We start from the raw sequence: 18972 nt of genomic DNA on the forward strand, positions 1-18972 counted from the left end.
GGGGGCGACGGGTTAATAATAATTTTTTAAAACGTACCTGATACTGCCGGCCGCCTCCCGCATTGCGTCGCTTCTGCTGGCCTCTTCCTGAGTCCGAGCAGCCCCTGGGACAGACTCCCAGCCAATCCCAGCACAGGGATTGGTCTGAGCGGGCAGAAAAGATGCTCCACTCAGGTCATGGCGCTGTGGGGTATCTCCAGCCCGGTTGCATTATCAGCCGGGCTGGAGAAACCTAAGTGTGCATGTGTGTTTTGGTCGGCCTGAGACGGCCGGCCAAACACACATGGGCTCTTAGGGAGTGCGCAAGCACTCCTCCCCCCCTCCCATGTCCCGCCCCTCCATGCACAAGCTGGCTCAGAGCCAGCAAACAAAAAATAAAATAATGCTAGAGCATAGTTTTATTTTGTGTTTGCTGGCTCTGCGCCAGGCAGTGGGGCGACGCTCCTCCACCACTGAGGAGCCGCCACTGAGTAACCTGGAAAATGGATTTCGACTGCTGCTGTGCAGCCGAGAAGGTGGTCTACGAGAGCTGGGGATGCCCACCGAAATGGGAAAAGGTCGGGGGTCAGTGATGGCATATAGGGATTTCTAATGGTTTTCTGGGAGAGGGCTTGAAAGGCAGGGTTGTGGGATCCTCAGGGGATTTACCACTATTGTTTAAGGAGACCAGTATCTGCATTTGAGGCATGGCTATTTATCTGTACTAGGTGTACCGGGTGAAAGTGAAACATCGCAATCCGCTGTACTACTTGTCTCTCATCTTGCTAGTGTACCATTGTTTTTTGCAACTTAAAAAATGTTTAATAAAAGGATCTTGAAAAGTCTAACTGGATCTTGAGGAAAGGTCTGAAGCAACCGCTCTTTAAGGTGATCACACCCCTCAGCAGTGGCCGCGGTCAAACAAGTACCTAAAATACATGAAGATTTTATAAAAGTACAATATATTGTTCGATCGGCATTCTTAAATGAAATCTGTAAATGGTGCTTCATAGTTTAAGAACTGCAGCAGTCTTAGCACCACTGCAAACATTTAACAATGTCCGGTAGATCTTTTTTTGTGAGAAGCTAATTAAGAAGATGGATGTAGAAGTTCTTTTAAAATCCTTATGAATTTTAATTGTGATTTTTATCTAATGAAACTCCAATGATCAACCTCACTGCCCACTGGTGACATGGAAAAAATTGTTGACTAAGATGAAAAAAGAAACAGGATTCCTCCCCTATGGCCTAACTCTGATGCTTTCCAATCTTCCCGTTAGTATGGAGAAGGGAGGACAGGTTCCCACCACAGCAGGACGTGTACTTCTAGTCCATACTCACTCTTCCTCCGGTAAACCCTCTTGTTATCTCTTCTGTCTTTTTACAGAGAGTAAAGAGCTGAGGAGCGAGGAGACCGAGTCATGGTGAGTGAGAAAGTGGTTGTAAAGGCACTGCGGCAGCTTCCAACAAATGAATGAGTGAGAGAAAGAGTGAGCGAGTGGGTGACAGAAGGCGAGCAAATACTGACTAAGCATGAAAGACAGAGTAAGAATGGAGAAGTCTGAATGAGAGAAATTTGGGGAGGGACTTATGTTAATGGACCACATTGGAATGGAAAGAGAGAAGGGAGAAAGAGTACAAGAGTTGTATGGCCCAGTAAGTAATATGTATTCTGTTGACTAGTAACTCATGAGTCAAACATATATAAACAACACCTAACATATATAGCACATTTTACAGCTTTCCAGTCTGAAGGTGCAGTAAATTAAGGCCAGTCATTCTGTGGTACAGTAACTGTTGGACAGGCATTCTGTGGTACATTAGCTGTTTGACAGGCATTCTGTGGTACAGTAACTGTTTGACAGGCATTCTGTGGTACATTAACTGTTTGACAGGCATTCTGTGGTGCAGTAACTGTTTGACAGGCATTTTATGGTACAGTAACTGTTGGACAGGCATTCTGTGGTGCAGTAACTGTTTGACAGGCATTTTGTGGTACATTAACTGTTGGACAGGCATTCTGTGGTGCAGTAACTGTTGGACAGGCATTCTGTGGTGCAGTAACTGTTGGACAGGCATTCTGTGGTACAGTAACTGTTGGACAGGCATTCTGTGGTACAGTAACTGTTTGAGAGGCATTCTGTGGTGCAGTAACTGTTTGAGAGGCATTCTGTGGTGCAGTAACTGTTTGACAGGCATTCTGTGGTACAGTAACTGTTTGAGAGGCATTCTGTGGTGCAGTAACTGTTTGACAGGCATTCTGTGGTACAGTAACTGTTTGACAGGCATTCTGTGGTGCAGTAACTGTTTGAGAGGCATTCTGTGGTGCATTAACTGTTTGAGAGGCATTCTGTGGTGCAGTAACTGTTGGACAGGCATTCTGTGGTACAGTAACTGTTTGAGAGGCATTCTGTGGTGCATTAACTGTTTGACAGGCATTCTGTGGTGCATTAACTGTTTGACAGGCATATTGTGGTACATTAACTGTCTGAGAGGCATTCTGTGGTGCAGTAACTGTTGGACAGGCATTCTGTGGTGCAGTAACTGTTTGACAGGCATTTTGTGGTACATTAACTGTTGGACAGGCATTCTGTGGTGCAGTAACTGTTGGACAGGCATTCTGTGGTGCAGTAACTGTTGGACAGGCATTCTGTGGTACAGTAACTGAGAGGCATTCTGTGGTGCAGTAACTGTTTGACAGGCATTCTGTGGTGCAGTAACTGTTTGACAGGCATTCTGTGGTACAGTAACTGTTTGACAGGCATTCTGTGGTGCATTAACTGTTTGAGAGGCATTCTGTGGTGCAGTAACTGTTTGACAGGCATTCTGTGGTACAGTAACTGTTTGACAGGCATTCTGTGGTGCAGTAACTGTTTGAGAGGCATTCTGTGGTACAGTAACTGTTTGACAGGCATTCTGTGGTACAGTAACTGTGTGACAGGCATTTTGTGGTGCATTAACTGTTTGACAGGCATTCTGTGGTGCAGTAACTGTTTGACAGGCATTTTGTGGTGCAGTAACTGTTTGACAGGCATATTGTGGAACATAAATGGAAGGGCAAGCAAAATAACTGAGCATCTCAATAGAAACATTACCTGATCAGCACAGCAGACACACAAATTCACACTGTATTCTTATGGGCGTTTCTCTATTGTTACTCTCATGAATGTTATATCTCCTTTCACAAGATGTATGACGGGTGATATCTCTTCTGCCTGAGTTCCCACTGTCCATGTCGATGCTGCAATGTTGTTTTTTCAGATAGCTGTAATTTCTAATTTACCATTGACATGTTCAACAGAGCGTGTGATAAATATGTGGCTCTTTAGAAGTAAATACTTTCTGCTGTAGAGGAAGGTGCTTCTGAGAATACCGACGAGTGCTAATGATTTTATGAGCTCCCTTGATAGCAGTCCTGAAAGTAGTTTGCTTTTGAGTTGCGTTTTTTTGAAAATATGCTTTAAAATGTATAATGCAGTACCATTTTATGTAAAATGCGAGCCTGACCTGCCATTTGCAACTATCACACAGAGTAGTGTATTGCGTGCTCAAGAAAGCAAAAAAAGTGTGCCCAAAACAGTGTATTGCCTCACTCAGGGGGAAGAATAACTAGAAGGAACATTGGTGGAGAGATTGGTCTCTCCGAATTCAAGAAGTGTGGCTTAAGGTTAACAAAGGATAGTCACACAAGAGAACGGTGCCTGATCAGTGTAATGTGATGCCCAGCCAGTCCTTCATACATGGGAAACAGTACATGAGGTTATTACGGTGGGAAGAGTGGCCTGTTGGGGGTGCGGATGGTGGACGAAAGAGACGTTATGCCTCCATCAGCGTCAGGACCCTGGCTAACTTACAAAACAGAAGACAGACAGTCTGTGCAGCATCAGAGTATTCACGATCTGTGCTCAGTGCCAAAAGGCGGATACCCAGCGCTAGAACTCTGTCCGGCTTATCGAGCCACTTCTTTCACTGAACCTTCCCTCCTTCCCACCACCCCAACAGAGCAGTGTAACTACTGAGAAAACAGACTCCCATTTACTGTGACACACATGTAGATAGCTGCTACGTTCTGGGAGGCAAAGTTTGACTCTCTGTTTCACTGGGCTCGTACCCTGCTCCATGCCTGGCCACCTAACAGTGGAGGCTTTCAGAGCCCTCAAGCCCAACCTCCCCAGCTCGCAGCGACTGCAGATGGTGACCCGGCACAAGAAGAAGCTGAATGTATTGTTAAACCATTAACTTGGGTAACAGCTAAATATAGAGGAGAGGGCAGCATGCTATGTTCACACATTCTATCACCTGGTATTGAAAAGGTTCAACAAGGTGTTAATATTTCAAATGTCTTGTACTTATACTGAAGATCTGAGACACCCAATGATACAAACCTTTGAAGCCATAACTTCAGCACTTTTTGAGGAGCTGCTGGAGTCACAGACTGCACGAGAGTGCTCGTCAGCATTGCTGCGGGTCTTCCGTACTCCGACTCGTTTCACGTTGAGCGGCGGTGAAGGCAGTGGTCTTGGGGAAACTGCATCGAACTAAAGAAGAGACCAATATGGCCTTAATAGGCATAGTTCTCAATATGTGCATTGTCTTCATCAGATGTTCTGATAAGTTACTTATCAAGGAGCATTTTTCCAAATCAATTTATCACATGGAGCCTACTCACTTGCATTAATAATAGCAGCCTACACCTGAAGCTATGGTGTATCCCACTTGGCTAAAAAAGCTCAAAAAGGGAAATGGAGAACTGAGGACTGCACAAAGATTTCACAGTTGAAGAAATCCATTTGGAGTCTGGTCTGAAGTCAATACTGAGAATGTGTAAGCAGCAGTATTAAGATCTACTGTTGCCTTGGAGCAAGGAATAGAGGATTCATGGGCAATGCTGATCCTTACTGAGTTTAAAAACCAGATGTCAGGGGTGTGGCTTGGCACCTAAGACGGCACAGGCAGCTCGATAGAGCTCTTGTACCAACAAGCCCCGTAAATCCTTAAGAGATTTCTTGTTGAGGAATTTCCTATGCTTCAAGGAGTGCAGACACGGCCCCCTGTGAACCTATGTGCTGAACACATAATGAATATTTGGCCTGGCTGTGAGAAGAACACAAACAAGACACTCATACTCTAATACAAGCAAGAGACTATTTTTCTGATGAACAGAAAAGGTTACCTTATCAGAATGTTGCTCTACTTGCTCTTTCATCTTCTGCCTTCGCTGCCGGGAGATGGAGGGCTCAAACTCAGAGCTGTTCGGTTGTATCGCAGGAGTGGCCTTTTCCTCAGCTTCTCCAGAATCCATCTGTAAAATCCCATCCTACACGAAACAGGCGAGAGGCAGCTGTTATCAGCCTTGCGCATGGGTTCCTGACAATCAGGGCTCTGTAGTGGTGGATATCTACTGCCGGCTAATCCGTCAGAAGCATTCTTTGTGGACTTCGCCAATTCATGTAAACTCTACCAGTCATTCTTTGATAGATAAAAAGGATGCTTAGGTCCAATACCATCAAAGAAGCTGAGGCTTCTCAGAAACAGATTTCCTTGGTCACCGTTGCTACAGAAATCAAGAGTAAAAGGGATATGCTTGGACAAGTCAATACAAAGCGACGGGTCAAGTAGGACAGAAAAAAATAGAACACCCCATAAAATCTCCAGCACATAAGAAATGCATGAAGAGAGGGAACACAGACCAGAATCAATACTTGAACATACTTTAGTGGATTCTGAGGTGAAATCATATACAGTATTGTTTGAAGATGACCAGAGACACATCATTTGATATATGGCTGTCAGAAAAACGATCTAGCACAGCAACTATTAACAAGCATATGCACTATACAGAGAGCGTGCATTACAGGATCCACCACCGTTCCACAAAATTAACGAGCCATGCCGAACTTTCAAAAGAGCCACTGGAAATGGGCTGCCTTTAGGTTCTAATTTCATGTATTTAAGAAAGTATAAGGCAAAGTACTGTTCCTTGTGGATCAATGCTGGACACACTTGCACTAGTTGTAACTACTTCTCCTCATTCAAACATTCAAGTAAAACAGTAGTCTGAACTTACTGGAATTAAGAAGGGAACAAAAGGCTCCAGCAGCTTCTCCGTGGAGTCCATCTGCTGCTGTACGGAAAGGAGACACAGCCGTCAGGTTGCACATTAAGAACAGACAGTGCTGTCATCAAGAACAGGACAACACTCAAACAGCAATCAACAAGAGCAATGGGAGACTCTTTTTGCAAGAAAAGTGTCGTTTTCATCTGACAATATGAACCAAAGTGAGCAGCGGTCACAAGCAAAGCTGGACAAAACCCGCTGCCCAACATGTAACATAGAAAACGCATCCCTCCATCGGCCACATCACAATACACTGGCCCAGCTAAAATACTGTCTTCCATTGCAGAGATCATCAATCTAGCTGTCAATCTGATTCTGAATACCTCTCTGCAAAAGAGGCGGGTGCCAGACAGCTGGAAAGATGCTAAAATTCTTCCCCTACTGAAGAAATCTTCAGCAGATCCAAGGGTAGCCTCTAACTATAGGCCGATATCGTTACTGCTGTTCTTCTCCAAAGTCTTGCAAAAATACATGAATCTCGTCTTGTCAGAATATATTGGAAACTAACAATGTACTCCATGATAGTCAGTCTGGATTCAGAACCAACCTTAGTACAGAAACAGCCCTATTGGAAGTCTCGGAAACTATCAAAGAGACACTTGACAAAGGGGGAAATGCAGTGCAGATATTGCTAGACATTTCCGCGGCCTTTGATACTGTGCCTCACGATCGGCTCCTGCAGAGTCTCCAGGAGTGCGGGGTCGGGGCACGGTATTCAAATGGTTCACTTCTTTTCTGAGAGTCTGTCAGAAAACAATTTGGTCCCCTCCTTTTGCGGTCACCATTCCTCCCATGAAGGTGGGGGTCCCGCAGGGATCTATTCCGGGTCCGTCCCTTTTTAATATCTTTATGCCCCCCCTTGCACTTTTAGCTGAGGTACATAGGGCTAAAATAGTATCATATGCAGATGATACTCAACTGCTATTCACTCAGGATAAAGGCGCCGATTTCAGAGGCGACAAAATGAAAACCTGTCTGACGGAAGTCTTCTCCTGGCTAAGGCGGAACCAATTAAAGTGTAACCCAGAAAAATCTGAGCTTATCTTCCTTGGTTGTCCGCCATGTGAAGCGTGGCACCAGTGGTTGCCTCAGGATATGTCCCTCCCACAGCTTCAGTGAGCATTGTGAAGAACCTAGGGGTCAAGTTGGATTCCAATTTATCCATGAAGGTGCAGATCCAAACTGTCACCGGCACCTGTTTTGGCAAAAAATGTTACAAAACGTTCTAGCCCTGCTGCCGGTCAAGTATCGGGAGACGGTAGTCCAAGCCCTAATTGTATCAAGACTGGATTACGTCAACATCTTGTACCTGGGTTTACCGGAGTACTTACTTAATCGCCTGCAGGTGGTTCAGAACGCTGCGGCCAGAGCAATTCTCATGGTGGGACCCAGAGCACGTGTGTCCATCCATCTGAAGGCCCTGCACTGGCTGCCGGTCCAGAAGAGGATTCAGTTTAAAGCTCTGGTTCTGGCTTTCAGGGCCCTCCCTGATACTGGAGCAGTATATATTAGGAAGAGGGTCCAGCACTATGTGCCGCAAACAGCCCCAAGGTCCTCAGTGCAGTCTTTGACGTCCATCCCCAAGTTTGCCCGCTCCAGTACGGGCGGTCACTCCTTTCTAGTGCTGGCCACCCGCTTATGGAATTGTCTGCCACTGTTCCTTAGGCAGGTCCAGGATTTGCTTACTTTCAAGAAACAGCCAAAAACATGGCTGATACAGAAATAGTTTTCTTGGTCTTTGGGCTTTGGCTCTGTTGCCTGTCTCGTGGTCCTCTGTGGAGTAGCCGCGCGCTTTATAAGTACCTATTTACATTACATTTACATTACTCAACAGCCATCAGCTCACAATCCGTATTCATCAAAGTAGTTTTGCCCACTCCCAGGTCTACAACTGCATGTCCTCAGCAGTGTCACTTATTACCTTTCCAATTTCTACAATTTACTTCTCCGCATTCTCCCTCTGTAGTCTAAAGCAGAGGTATTGGTCCGAGACCTTTCTGGGAAAGGAAGACAGGTTGAACAGGGTTCAACAAAGACAACCCTAGACACAGAAGATCAAATGAGCAATAAAACAAGAGTGGGATTCACTGGAAATATCTTTCACTGGTTCTCCTACAACCTATCCAGCCAACACCAGAACCTCACATTGGTACACCAAGATCACCTGCAGAGCTTCAAGGGTTCCATATTTAACCTGATCATCTTCAACCTCTACTTGAAGCCCCTGGAGGTTCTACTCACAGAGTTAACAAATTAGCAAATATGCAGATGACTTAGGAAACTGCCCCTTTTGACATGGCCACCTCCACTTCTTGCTTGGTATCTGATGCAATTTTGACTGAAGTGCACTGGGTTCTTGCTAACCAGGTCCTCGGTGCAAGTGCTCTTTCTCTAAAACAAGGTGTCTGTTCAATTGTTACACTGTTGGCAAGACTTTTAGCACCTCTGCGAGTCCCTAGTAAATGTTACCCCTGGTGCCTAGGGCATGAGTATTAAAGAGGGTCACTCAGGGATGCAGCATGTATTGTGCCACCCTAAGTGACCCACCACCAAACTCATGCAGACGTCTATCGCAAGCTGCATGAAATCATGCAAACAAATGTGAAATCACGACATGGCACACACCCTGTGTGCCAGTCCCACAGACACTGCATGCAACTTAAGTAGATCACCCCCACAGCAGGCCGTGTCTCCCTAAGGCAGGGTGCATTATATTACTTGAAAGGACATATCTGAATATGCAGATAAACCCATGTGATGTCTAATTCAACTGCTAGATCGTACACGTGATCATGAAAGCCATCTTAAGTATATGTACTGGGCACTGGTCTTTAAGAGTTCCTCAACTACATGATGGCTTCACCAAAACCTAGGGTTTTTGGTATCAAACACCTTGTCTTAATAAATCTACACTGATCGCCTTAGTGGATTTATTAAAACATGCACCCAGAGGGCACCTTAGAAGTACCCCCTCAAACCCTACCAGTCTCTTAGTGTGCTGACTGACTGGTATCTTCCAGCCTGCCAACATAGACAAGTTTCTGACCCCCTGGAGGTGAGAGCTCACACTCCTAGAGGTGAGAAACAATGCCTGCTCTGGCAGGAGACATTTACACCTCCTCCAGCAAAAAGGCTAGTGAATCTGCGTACCAAGGCCAGAAGTGTCAAAGCCTCTGCTGACTTTGATAAGCGATCCTGGCTTCTCACAGGCCTCGGAGATGCCACACACTGCCCTGAGGGCCATCTGGCACCCAGACAGGCGTGAAATTAGATATGCAAGTAGGCGTGTTGCACCACCAGGCTAGTCACACCCCTAAGGTGGGCTGCCTGATGTGCTCCACGAAGGACGGATTCCACCATTTTCGTTTTAGTGGAATTAGGCGCTCTGGGACAAGTTATGCCCATTGTCCACAGGAAGCGGTCATATATGCGGTGGAGTGACCAATAGGGTAAGTAGCCTGTTGGCTACTACCCTTTACCATCCCATAACACCCCTACATTCAGTATTTGAGTGACCCCCTGACACGGGGAATCAGATTCACTTGACAAATGAAGAAGGACCATGAGGAAACATGGCGGCGGCTAGTTGAGCCGCTGCGGTACTCCGGGCTCGGGCTCCCGTTGAAGATTCCTACTTACCCTTTCCTGATGCCGCATTCTTAAAATACTGCACTTCTTGAAATATTGGAAAACATAGCAGTAATGATTTAACTACGGTTTGCTGCGGTTTGCTCTCTAAAATCTACACTTTTCCCCGGGCTTTTACCACGTTCCTACCGTAGCGGGTCTGCTTTCCCTTTACATGTGTGTGGAGGCGGGCGATTTTCAGGTCGACTCCTCGCAGGCGACGGGGTGGATTTTGCCTTTGCCTTCCCCTTCGCTACAGCGGTTGTTGCTGCCATCGACCCTGTCGGGTCCACGGTGCTGGTTTTTGGCCGTCCTCGTGCTTAGGCGGGGTAGAAGACTCCGCAGTCTTCTGCATTCTTCCCGTAGCGCTTTTTTTGGATCCCTGCAAAGCGGAGAGGCAATTCCCGGGAGGACAGAAACGGAGGTGGAGGTGGAGGAGGGACCGCTGCTACGGCGATTAGAGGAGACTATTCAGAACGGTGAGAGTGAGAGTGATACGTCCCCTACCGCTTCATATGCTTTCCTGCTGCCTCCTTACACACCCTAACCAACTAAAAAAAAAGGTAAGAGGGGGCAAAAGAAGAAAGACACCAGAGGGGTTGGCAACAAAGTTAAAACCACTGCTTCTGTGCCCAATCCTGACGTAGCTTTGGTGTGGAATGCGAGCCCAGACCCAGACGCTGCCAGGAAGAAAATCTCAACATACTTGTGTGCTGAAGTAAAAGCGAAGCGCGCAAATAGTTGTAAGGTGATCAAAGAGCTCAATACTATCGTTAATCCTGGGTCCAAAATTACACCTTCCCTCCGGTCTTATTTCAAGGTTTTACCTCAAGTACTGGACCTCTCAGAGGAGCGGGTTATAGCTACAACCGGTCCTATTGATTCTCATATAAATCCCGTGAGCTTATGCCCTGCTAGCGTGATGGAAGAGCTCTCTCCCGTTGGAGTAGTCAAGGTTATTGAGGTGGGCATACCACCATTAGAGTTGGGGTCAGAGACAGTTAAGCCACAGTCATCTCTGGAGATGGAAGACCTTAACAAAGAAGAGGCTGATGTACATGTTAGGAGACCCTCAGGAGTTACAGGTGAGAAGGAGGTGGACTTTGAAGCGGTAGAAGATGTGATTCAGGTGCCTCAGAGTTTACAAGGAGCTATTTTTCATATGCCTATACTCCCTAGCAATGTAGTAACAGTTAACAACATGGAGGGGATGGCTGCATCCTTACAACATATGTTTGCCTCGTCTGCTGACATTAAACAAGGTTTAGACGCATCCTCGGTAAACCAGAAAGAGATTCGGGATTTTTGCGAATCTCTTGACAATAAGATTAATGGTCTTACTGCCAGGACATCGGCACTGGAGGAAACTGTAGCTGGCCTCTCCCTACATTTGGATCAGGCTAAAGAGGACATTATTAAACTTAAAAGAGAAGATCTGGACTTGTCTGAGAGGATGGAGACATTGGAAAACAACGCTAGACGTAGCAACCTACGTATCCTTAACGTCCTTGAGGGGAGTGAAGGTACCGATGTTAAAAAATATGTGATCATGCTCCTGAAGGAACCCCTGAATTTGGCCTATTTAGAGGAAGAGCTGGCCATCGATATACAACGTATTCACAGGGATCCTTTTAGAAGGAACCCACAAAGGGTAAAACCTAGAAAGATTCTTGTAAACTTTCATACATATACCCTTAACGAGTCCATTCTCAACCTAGCCTTAAAACAGAAATCCTTAGCGGGGAAGGGCTTTAACTTCCAGATTAGATCGGATCTATCCAGGGTTACCCATGAAAAGCAATGGGAGAAAGCGGCTGGATGCATTTAGAAAATTGGGAGCAACAGCACAACTCGCGTTCCCTGCCGCTCTGAAAGTAATGTACAATAATAAGATGCATAATATCAGATCGGTACAGGTGGCAGATGAGTTATTATTGGCCCTAGGGAATGAGAAGAGGCCTACAGAGTAAAAACCATGGTAAAGAGCATCATTATCATCAGTATTATCATTACTGTAGTCTTTCTGTCCGCTTGGGTTAAGCTTTAAATAGCTTTAAACAGCTTTTAATGCTTATCTGTTTTGAATAATGTCTCTTTTTCTATCCTTTCTATCCCTTCTTAATTATATAGGTCAGAATACTGTACAGTACTGTTTAATCAAATTTTGCAGGGTGGTCTGCCACCCCCTATATCCTGGGATAGTGCATCTATAACCCTGATCCTTAAACCAGGAAAGCCACCGCCTTGTTGCGGGTCATATAGGCCGATCTCCATCCTGAACGTAGATTATAAAATCTTTGCTACTGTTCTAGCACGGAGGTTAGGCCTTGTGGGACCTGATATACTTCACCACGACCAAAGGGGATTTGTCAAGGGCCGTCAGTTACATGAATTGACTTATGATCTGATAGGAGCAATCGACATTGCAACAACAGACTCCTTCCCTGTGTTTGTTGTGACGCTCGGCGCAACCAAGGCTTTCGACAGGGTAAATTGGCTATACCTGTCGGAGGCCTTGGCCAAATTTAACATCGGTGATCGATTCGGTCGAGCAGTCGGCCTTCTTTATCAAAATCCCAGAGCTTCGGTATTGGTGAATGGAGAACTTTCAGACCCTTTCTCCATCACAAGGGGGACACGGCAGGGCTGCCCTCTTTCCCCTCTCCTATTTGACTTATATATAGAACCTTTCGTGCAGCGTCTGAGGGAAGATACCAACATCAAATCTTTTATATATAAAGGATGGGGAAAAAAATGGTTGCCTTATACGCGAATGATATCTTGATATTTACCTCCGATATACAGACGGCGTTTCCATATGCTATTGATTTAGCCTTAGAATTTGGGGTAATCTCAGGATATGAGGTTAATGCTTCCAAAACGGAGGTGATGGTTTGGTATGATGATGTTGGTAATTTAAATATACATCCTAGTTCTAGCTTGCGTTATCTAGGACTTAACATAGTCAAAGACATAAACAAAATTGTAACAACTAACTTTGCAGCCGTTTCAAAAGATTGTTGCAAACTCATGCGATCATGGACACATCTCCCTTTATCTATGTTGGGAAGAGTCAATCTTATTAAGATGACTATTTTGCCAAAAATTTATTTTCTTTTTAACACCATTCCTCTTTATTTTGACCCGGCACTTTTGTCAAAATTGCAGGGAGAAATCACTTCTTTTATTTGGGATAAACATATCCCAAGGATCGCATGGAAAAAACTTGCGACGCAGGGAGAAAGGAGGGCTTGCAGCACCAGATTTACAAATCTACACATGGGCGTTCCAGCTTCCCCATGTTCGAATGCTTTTAAAGATGCCCACTAATTTCGGTATTGGTAGCTTGTCAGCCTTGCTTAAAGGTGAAGGTATAGCCCAGTCTGGTTTCTTGTTTAAGTTTGGAGATCCCAAGTTTTTCAAGAAGGTCAAACTGAACATCGATTGAGACACGCCGTATAAGCAGAGGATCACAGTGGGTGAAGATGGCACTATGCAAGTGGAATCCATTGACTTGGGTACTCTCTCCCTGCCGGCAGCCGAACCTGAGACCAACCTGGTGGGTGTCCCCGAGACTCTCACGCCAACCACAAATGAGGTCCCTGACACCATCTGGACTCAAGACGGGATCACAGAAGATAACGAATAATACAAGACATATGTTCCTACATGAACTCATCGCTTGGTATCCTCCCATGTGTGTGCATCAATGAGTACAGCGCTAGTGAGACATACACTACCTGCTGGGGTGCTGTTGCAGGGGAGGGAGACAGGGGTTTGTATGAGCGAATACAGGCTGGGAGGGAGGTACAATTGAAGCACCAGGCCTTGGAATGGGAGGTACTAAAAGCTGTGGTACGAGAGGCCTAAAGGGGGCGGACTTGCGGAGGCCGCAGGCAATTGCAGCGAGACCTCGAGGGAGGAATCGAAATACGCAGAGGCACAGGCCTCGGACCAGGCTGACCCAACTGCCACAGTCAGAGAGTGGTATATAGGTGCACGCATAAGAGACATATTAAACAAGTACACACTCCGTCAGTCTCAACAGCGCTTGCATATTGAGGGGGACAGGTTGGTACAGCTTTTGGCATGGATCCTCCGTAGAGAGCAGACCCCAGCGCCAATTATTGCTCTCTATACACCAACGGGTGAGGTAGCATACACAAGGTCTGCAATCCTTCAGGTCCTCCAACAACACCCACAGACAGTATATGGTGCAGACCCGGCAGTAAGGGAGGATCGTTACGTACCGTACTTACGGGGCTTGAACCAGACATGCCTACTCGAGCAGACTTTTGAGGAGCTCGAAGCACAGCTGACCATTGAGGAAATACAAGGAGCATTACTCTGTCTCAGTTCCCACCCAAATGTTACAGCGTATATTTGCCACTGTGACAAAGGCCCTGCTGCAGGGGTACACGGAGGCATTCGATTGTGGAATCTTAACAACCCCCACCATGAGGCAAGGTGAAATCTGCATGATACCAAAACCGAGTGGCGACAGCTGGGACCCAGCCTCTTATTGTCCGCTTACCATGATCAATACAGATGCTAAAATACTGTGCAAACTCATTGCCACTCGCCTTGCCAAGCATATGCCATACCTTATATATGAGGACCAATGCGGCTTCATACCTGGACGCCACACTGGCTTGAACATGCTCCGGCTAACCCACATTTTGCAGGAAGTGAAACACTGGGACGCTGAGCTCGCTCTTGTGTCAATAGACCGAGTAAAAGCATTCGACACAATAGACTGGGGTTACCTGCTTGAGGTCCTTCGACTGCGGGGTTCGGGCCCATTTCTGCCGCTAGGTTAAAACACTCTAAACAGAGCCATGTGCGTGAGTGCGCGGGGGGGGTAAAGCCCACTCAGAGGAGTGGAACTTGGGGCAGGAGGAGATGAGCCAGTGGGGTATCCAAGTGAGAGACACAACCCATGTGATCTCCTTGTATGCGGATGATGCTCTCTTCTATGTGGCATCTCCCTGGGAGGTCCCGACTAGGTTCCTGTAGAACTTGGAGCAGTTTGGTGAGGTTTATGGGCTGCGGCTCAACTGCAGCAAATCTCTGATTTTTCCTCTGGCTCGCATATCAATCAATCAGGAGTTTGTTAAAGCGTGACTACTCACCCATAAGGGTCTCAAGGCGCTAGGGGTGGGGAGGGGGTGCATATTCCATTCCATCAAGGAGGGGGTCTGTCGAAGAGCCAGGTTTTGAGGTTTCTTGCGAAGATGCGGAGCGATGTTGTCTGTCTGAGGTGGAGCAGAAGGGCGTTCCATGCTTTGGCCGCGAGGAAGGAGAAGGAGCGGCCTCCCGATCTGGTCATTCTGGTGCGGGAGACCACGGCGTAGGAGAGCTGGGCTGATCGTAGGGTCCTTTGGGGTGCGTGGAATTTGAGCCGGCTGTTCAGGTATGCTGGCCCGGTGCCGTGGAGGGCCTTGTGTGCGTGGGTGAGCATCTTAAAGGTGATTCTCGCCTCGACGGGGAGCCAGTGGAGTGTGCGCAGGTGCTGGGAGATGTGGCAGTGTTTTGGCAGGTTGAGGACCAGTCTTGCGGCGGCGTTCTGGACGTTCTGTAGCTTGCGGATGAGATTTTTGTTTATTCCGGCGTAGAGTGCGTTGCCGTAGTCGAGTCTGCTGGTGACCAGGGCGTGAGTGACTGTCTTTCGGTGTTCGAGGGGGATCCATTTGAAGGTCTTACGAAGGAGGCGGAGGGTGTGGAAGCAGGAAGATGAGACAGAGTCGATCTGGTGGTCCATTTTGAGCTCGGAGTCCAGGATGATTCCCAGGTTGCGTGCGTGGTCTGTGGGGGTTGGCGGGTTTCCGAGGGCGGTGGGCCACCAGGTGTTGCTCCAGGCGTCGGGGTTTGGGCCCATGATGAGTACTTCTGTTTTGTTGGTGTTTAGTTGTAGGCAGCTGTTTTTCATCCATTTGGCGACGGCTTTTATGCCTTCTCGAAAGTTGCGTCTGGCGGTGTTGGGCTCGTTGGATAGGGGAGAGGATGAGCTGGGTGTCGTCTGCGTATGACACGATGTTGAGTCCGTAGGTTCTGACGATGGGGGCAAGTGGAGCCATGTAGACGTTGAAGAGCGTCGGGCTGAGGGAGGAGCCCTGGGGGACTCCGCAGGTGGTAGGTGTGGGGTCTGAGAGGAAAGGGGGGAGTCTGACCCGTTGCGTCCTGCCGGAGAGGAAGGAGCAGATCCAGTCGAGGGCCTTGTCCTGGATTCCTGCGTCGTAGAGTCTGCATATTAGGGTGCGGTGGGAGACTGTGTTTAACGCCGCTGATAGGTTTAGGAGGATGAGGGCTACTGTTTCTCCTTTGTCCAGTAGGGTGCGGATGTCGTCTGTTGCGGCGAGGAGGGCGGTTTCCGTACTGTGGTTTTTTCTGAAGCCGGATTGGGAGGAGTCGAGAATGTTGTGTTCTTTAATGAATGTGGCGAGTTGGCTGTTGATGGCTTTCTCGATGACTTTCGCTGGGAAAGGGAGCAGGGAGATGGGTCTGTAGTTTTTGAGGTCGGTGGGGTCCGCTGAGGGTTTCTTTGACTTCGGCGTGTTTCCAGTCGTCGGGGAACGAGGCGGTCGCCAGGGAGCGGTTGATGGTGTGGCGGAGCATGGGTGCGATGGTGTCGGCGGCTCTGTTGAAGATGTGGTGGGGGCAGGGGTCCGTGGGGGCCCCTGAGTGGATTGACTTCATTGTCTTCAGTGTGTCTTCGGTGATGAGGGCTGTCCAGCCATCAATCGCTGGTTTGCGGGTGTCAGGGGTGGTTGGTGAGGGTTCAGTGTGTTGGTTGTCTTCGTCGAAGTTGTCGTAGATGCTCTTGATTTTGTGGTGGAAAAAGGTGCTGAGTTTGTCGCAGAAGTCTTGTGAGGGAGGGATGTCGGTAGACTCGCTGGTGGGTTGGGCGAACTCCTTGATGATGCTGAAGAGTTCCTTGCTGTTGTGTGCGTGGGTGGAGATTCTGTCTTCAATCGCTTTTTTCCTCGTTTCTCTGATGAGTTGATGGTAGGCGTTGGTGGCGGCTCTGAAGTTTTTGTGGGCTTCTGTGGATTAGGTGTTTCTCCAAGCCTTTGAGGCGGCGGCATGTGCGCCTCGACTCTCGAAGTTCGGTGGTAAACCATCTGGCTTTCTTGGCACGGGTATTGTTGTTTTTTTCTTGAGGGGGGCTATGGTGTTGGCGCTGTCCGATATCCATCTATGCAGGGTTCGGGCTGCGGTGTTGGGGTCGTCGTTTTCCGCAATGGTTGGGGTAGAGTTGTTGAGTGAGGAGGTGAGCTGGTCGTCTGTGATTTTGGTCCAGTTTCTTTGTAGAAGCAGGTGCTGGTGTCTGTGGATGGTGGGTGTTCTGAAGGTGAAGTGGACGCAACGATGGTCGGTCCATGGGAGTTCGGTGGTGTGGCTGAAGGTGATGGAGTTGCCTGTAGTGAAGAGGGGGTCGAGGGTGTGTCCTGGTGAGTGCATGGGCTCGGTCACGATTTGGTTGAGTCCAATGTTGTGGAGGTTGTCCAGGAGGCATGTGGTGTTGGGATCCAGTTGATTGTCGAGGTGGAAGTTGAGGTCTCCCAGCAGGGTGTAGTTGGTGGATGCGATGGCCTGCGGGGAGATAATGTCCGTGATGGAGTTAGCGAAGGGTCTGCGGGGTCCAGGGGGTCAGTAGATGAGGGTTCCTCGAGGGCGGCGGTGGGGCTGGCCAGTATCTTGAAGTGAAGGTGTTCCATCAGTTCTGTGGTCTCGTCAGGGATTGTGCTCAGGCGGAGGCTGGATTTGTGGACGATGGCGATTCCTCCTCCTGGGTGGGTGGGGCGGTCCTTCCTGGAGATCTTGTATCCTTGGGGGATGGCGATGGCAATGTCCGGTCCCGAGGTGGTGTTGGTCCAGGTTTCGGTGAAGAATGCTACGTCCGGGGTGGTGCTGTCGAGGAGGTCCCAGATTTCTGTGGCGTGTTTGTGGAGGGATCGGACGTTGAGGAGGATGCATTGCAGGGTCTTCGGTTTGGTTGTGTTCTTTTGGGCGGGTTGTGGTGGATCCGTGTTCTTGGCGGTGCTGCAGGTGTGCCGGCAGCGGTGACAGCTGAAGGGTCCATGGGTGTCGGCTGGTGATGCTAGTTTGCAGTTGTTGTTGCAGCCTGGGTTGCGTGCGTGGATTGCTGCTGGGTCGTAGCGTTGGCGGGGCGGAGGTCCAGGGTTCCCGGTGCTGGTCGTGGACGGGTCGCGGACAGGCGCAGACGTGCTTGCCTTTGACGCGCCTTCGGGGGCAGCAGCGGCGGGGAAAGGTAAAGGGAGGAAAGAAGGGATAAAGAAAAAAGGGAAAATAAGCAGAAATAAGGCACAAAAGAGCATGGCTACACTGCCCCTGGAAAGTTTCCCAGAATTGGGAGTTAGGTGGGAGTGGGCGGACTTCCAGTACCTTGGTATCCAGGTAGCACTTGACAATGCACAGTTAATAGCCCTAAACGGAGACAAGGTCAGATACGCTCTGCGATGCTCCGTGGCCTTCTGGAACACATTGGCACTCCCATTAATGGGCAGGCTTGCAGTGGCTAAAATGGTGATGCTGACGCATTGCCTCTATGTGCTCCAGAATTCACTTTGCCTGATTCCCCCTCGTAATTTTAAGCAGCTAAATGCTATTCTTGTCTCCTTGTTACGGGCGGGTTGTCGGGCAGAGTGGCGATGCACACATTGACAAGCAGGTATAAAAAGGGAAGCTGGAGGCTCCACGTTTTGAACTATACTACTTTACTTCACAGCTTCTGCACACGTCCAGTTGGCTAGAGGACAGGACAATTGGAAATAACGACTAGTGGCCGAACGAGTGCACTCGGAGCTGCTTCCGATAGCACTGACCTGCCATATGTAGTTCACCATACAGCAAATGTATGGCAACAGTACGTGGAGAAAGTACGAAGACAAGCGCCGTTTCATAGCTTTTTGTGTTTTGTTGTACATCTGAAATGGTTATATTTTACCAGACAGCACATGTGGTCTGGCTGCAAAAGACATTTTGTGAGTTTACCAAGAACATCTACTTGCGTGGAGCCCGCCCATTACTCACTATTGGTTGGCTTTTTTTTCAATTTCATGTGCCTGCTTATTAGATGTTTATTTGTCAATCTAGTGCGAGTCCCTCCCATGGAGCACATCCTCTTTACCCATCTTTTTCATTAGCTGGCTTCTGTGCTACCTCTGCCTGATTTTAGGCACCTACCTTTTTCTTTAAGCAGTCCATGAGAACACATGTTTTCCATC

General features: G+C 48.0%; 1 protein-coding gene across 2 annotated transcripts in view; it reads right to left on the bottom strand.

Moving 5' to 3' along the window:
- NEK4 (NIMA related kinase 4) overlaps nucleotides 1–18972 on the bottom strand; it is a 178249-nt gene that overhangs the window by 79277 nt on the left and 80000 nt on the right. For both annotated transcript variants that reach the window (XM_078661914.1, XM_078661915.1), the window contains exons 8-10: nucleotides 6047–6103; nucleotides 5153–5296; nucleotides 4365–4517 (exon numbers count right to left, since the gene is read on the bottom strand). In XM_078661914.1, the coding sequence (XP_078518040.1) occupies nucleotides 4365–4517; nucleotides 5153–5296; nucleotides 6047–6103 (354 nt within the window). The remainder of the gene's footprint in view (nucleotides 1–4364; nucleotides 4518–5152; nucleotides 5297–6046; nucleotides 6104–18972) is intronic.

Source organism: Lissotriton helveticus, chromosome 9 (assembly GCF_964261635.1).
Source record: "Lissotriton helveticus chromosome 9, aLisHel1.1, whole genome shotgun sequence".
Classification (NCBI taxonomy): Eukaryota; Metazoa; Chordata; class Amphibia; order Caudata; family Salamandridae; genus Lissotriton; species Lissotriton helveticus.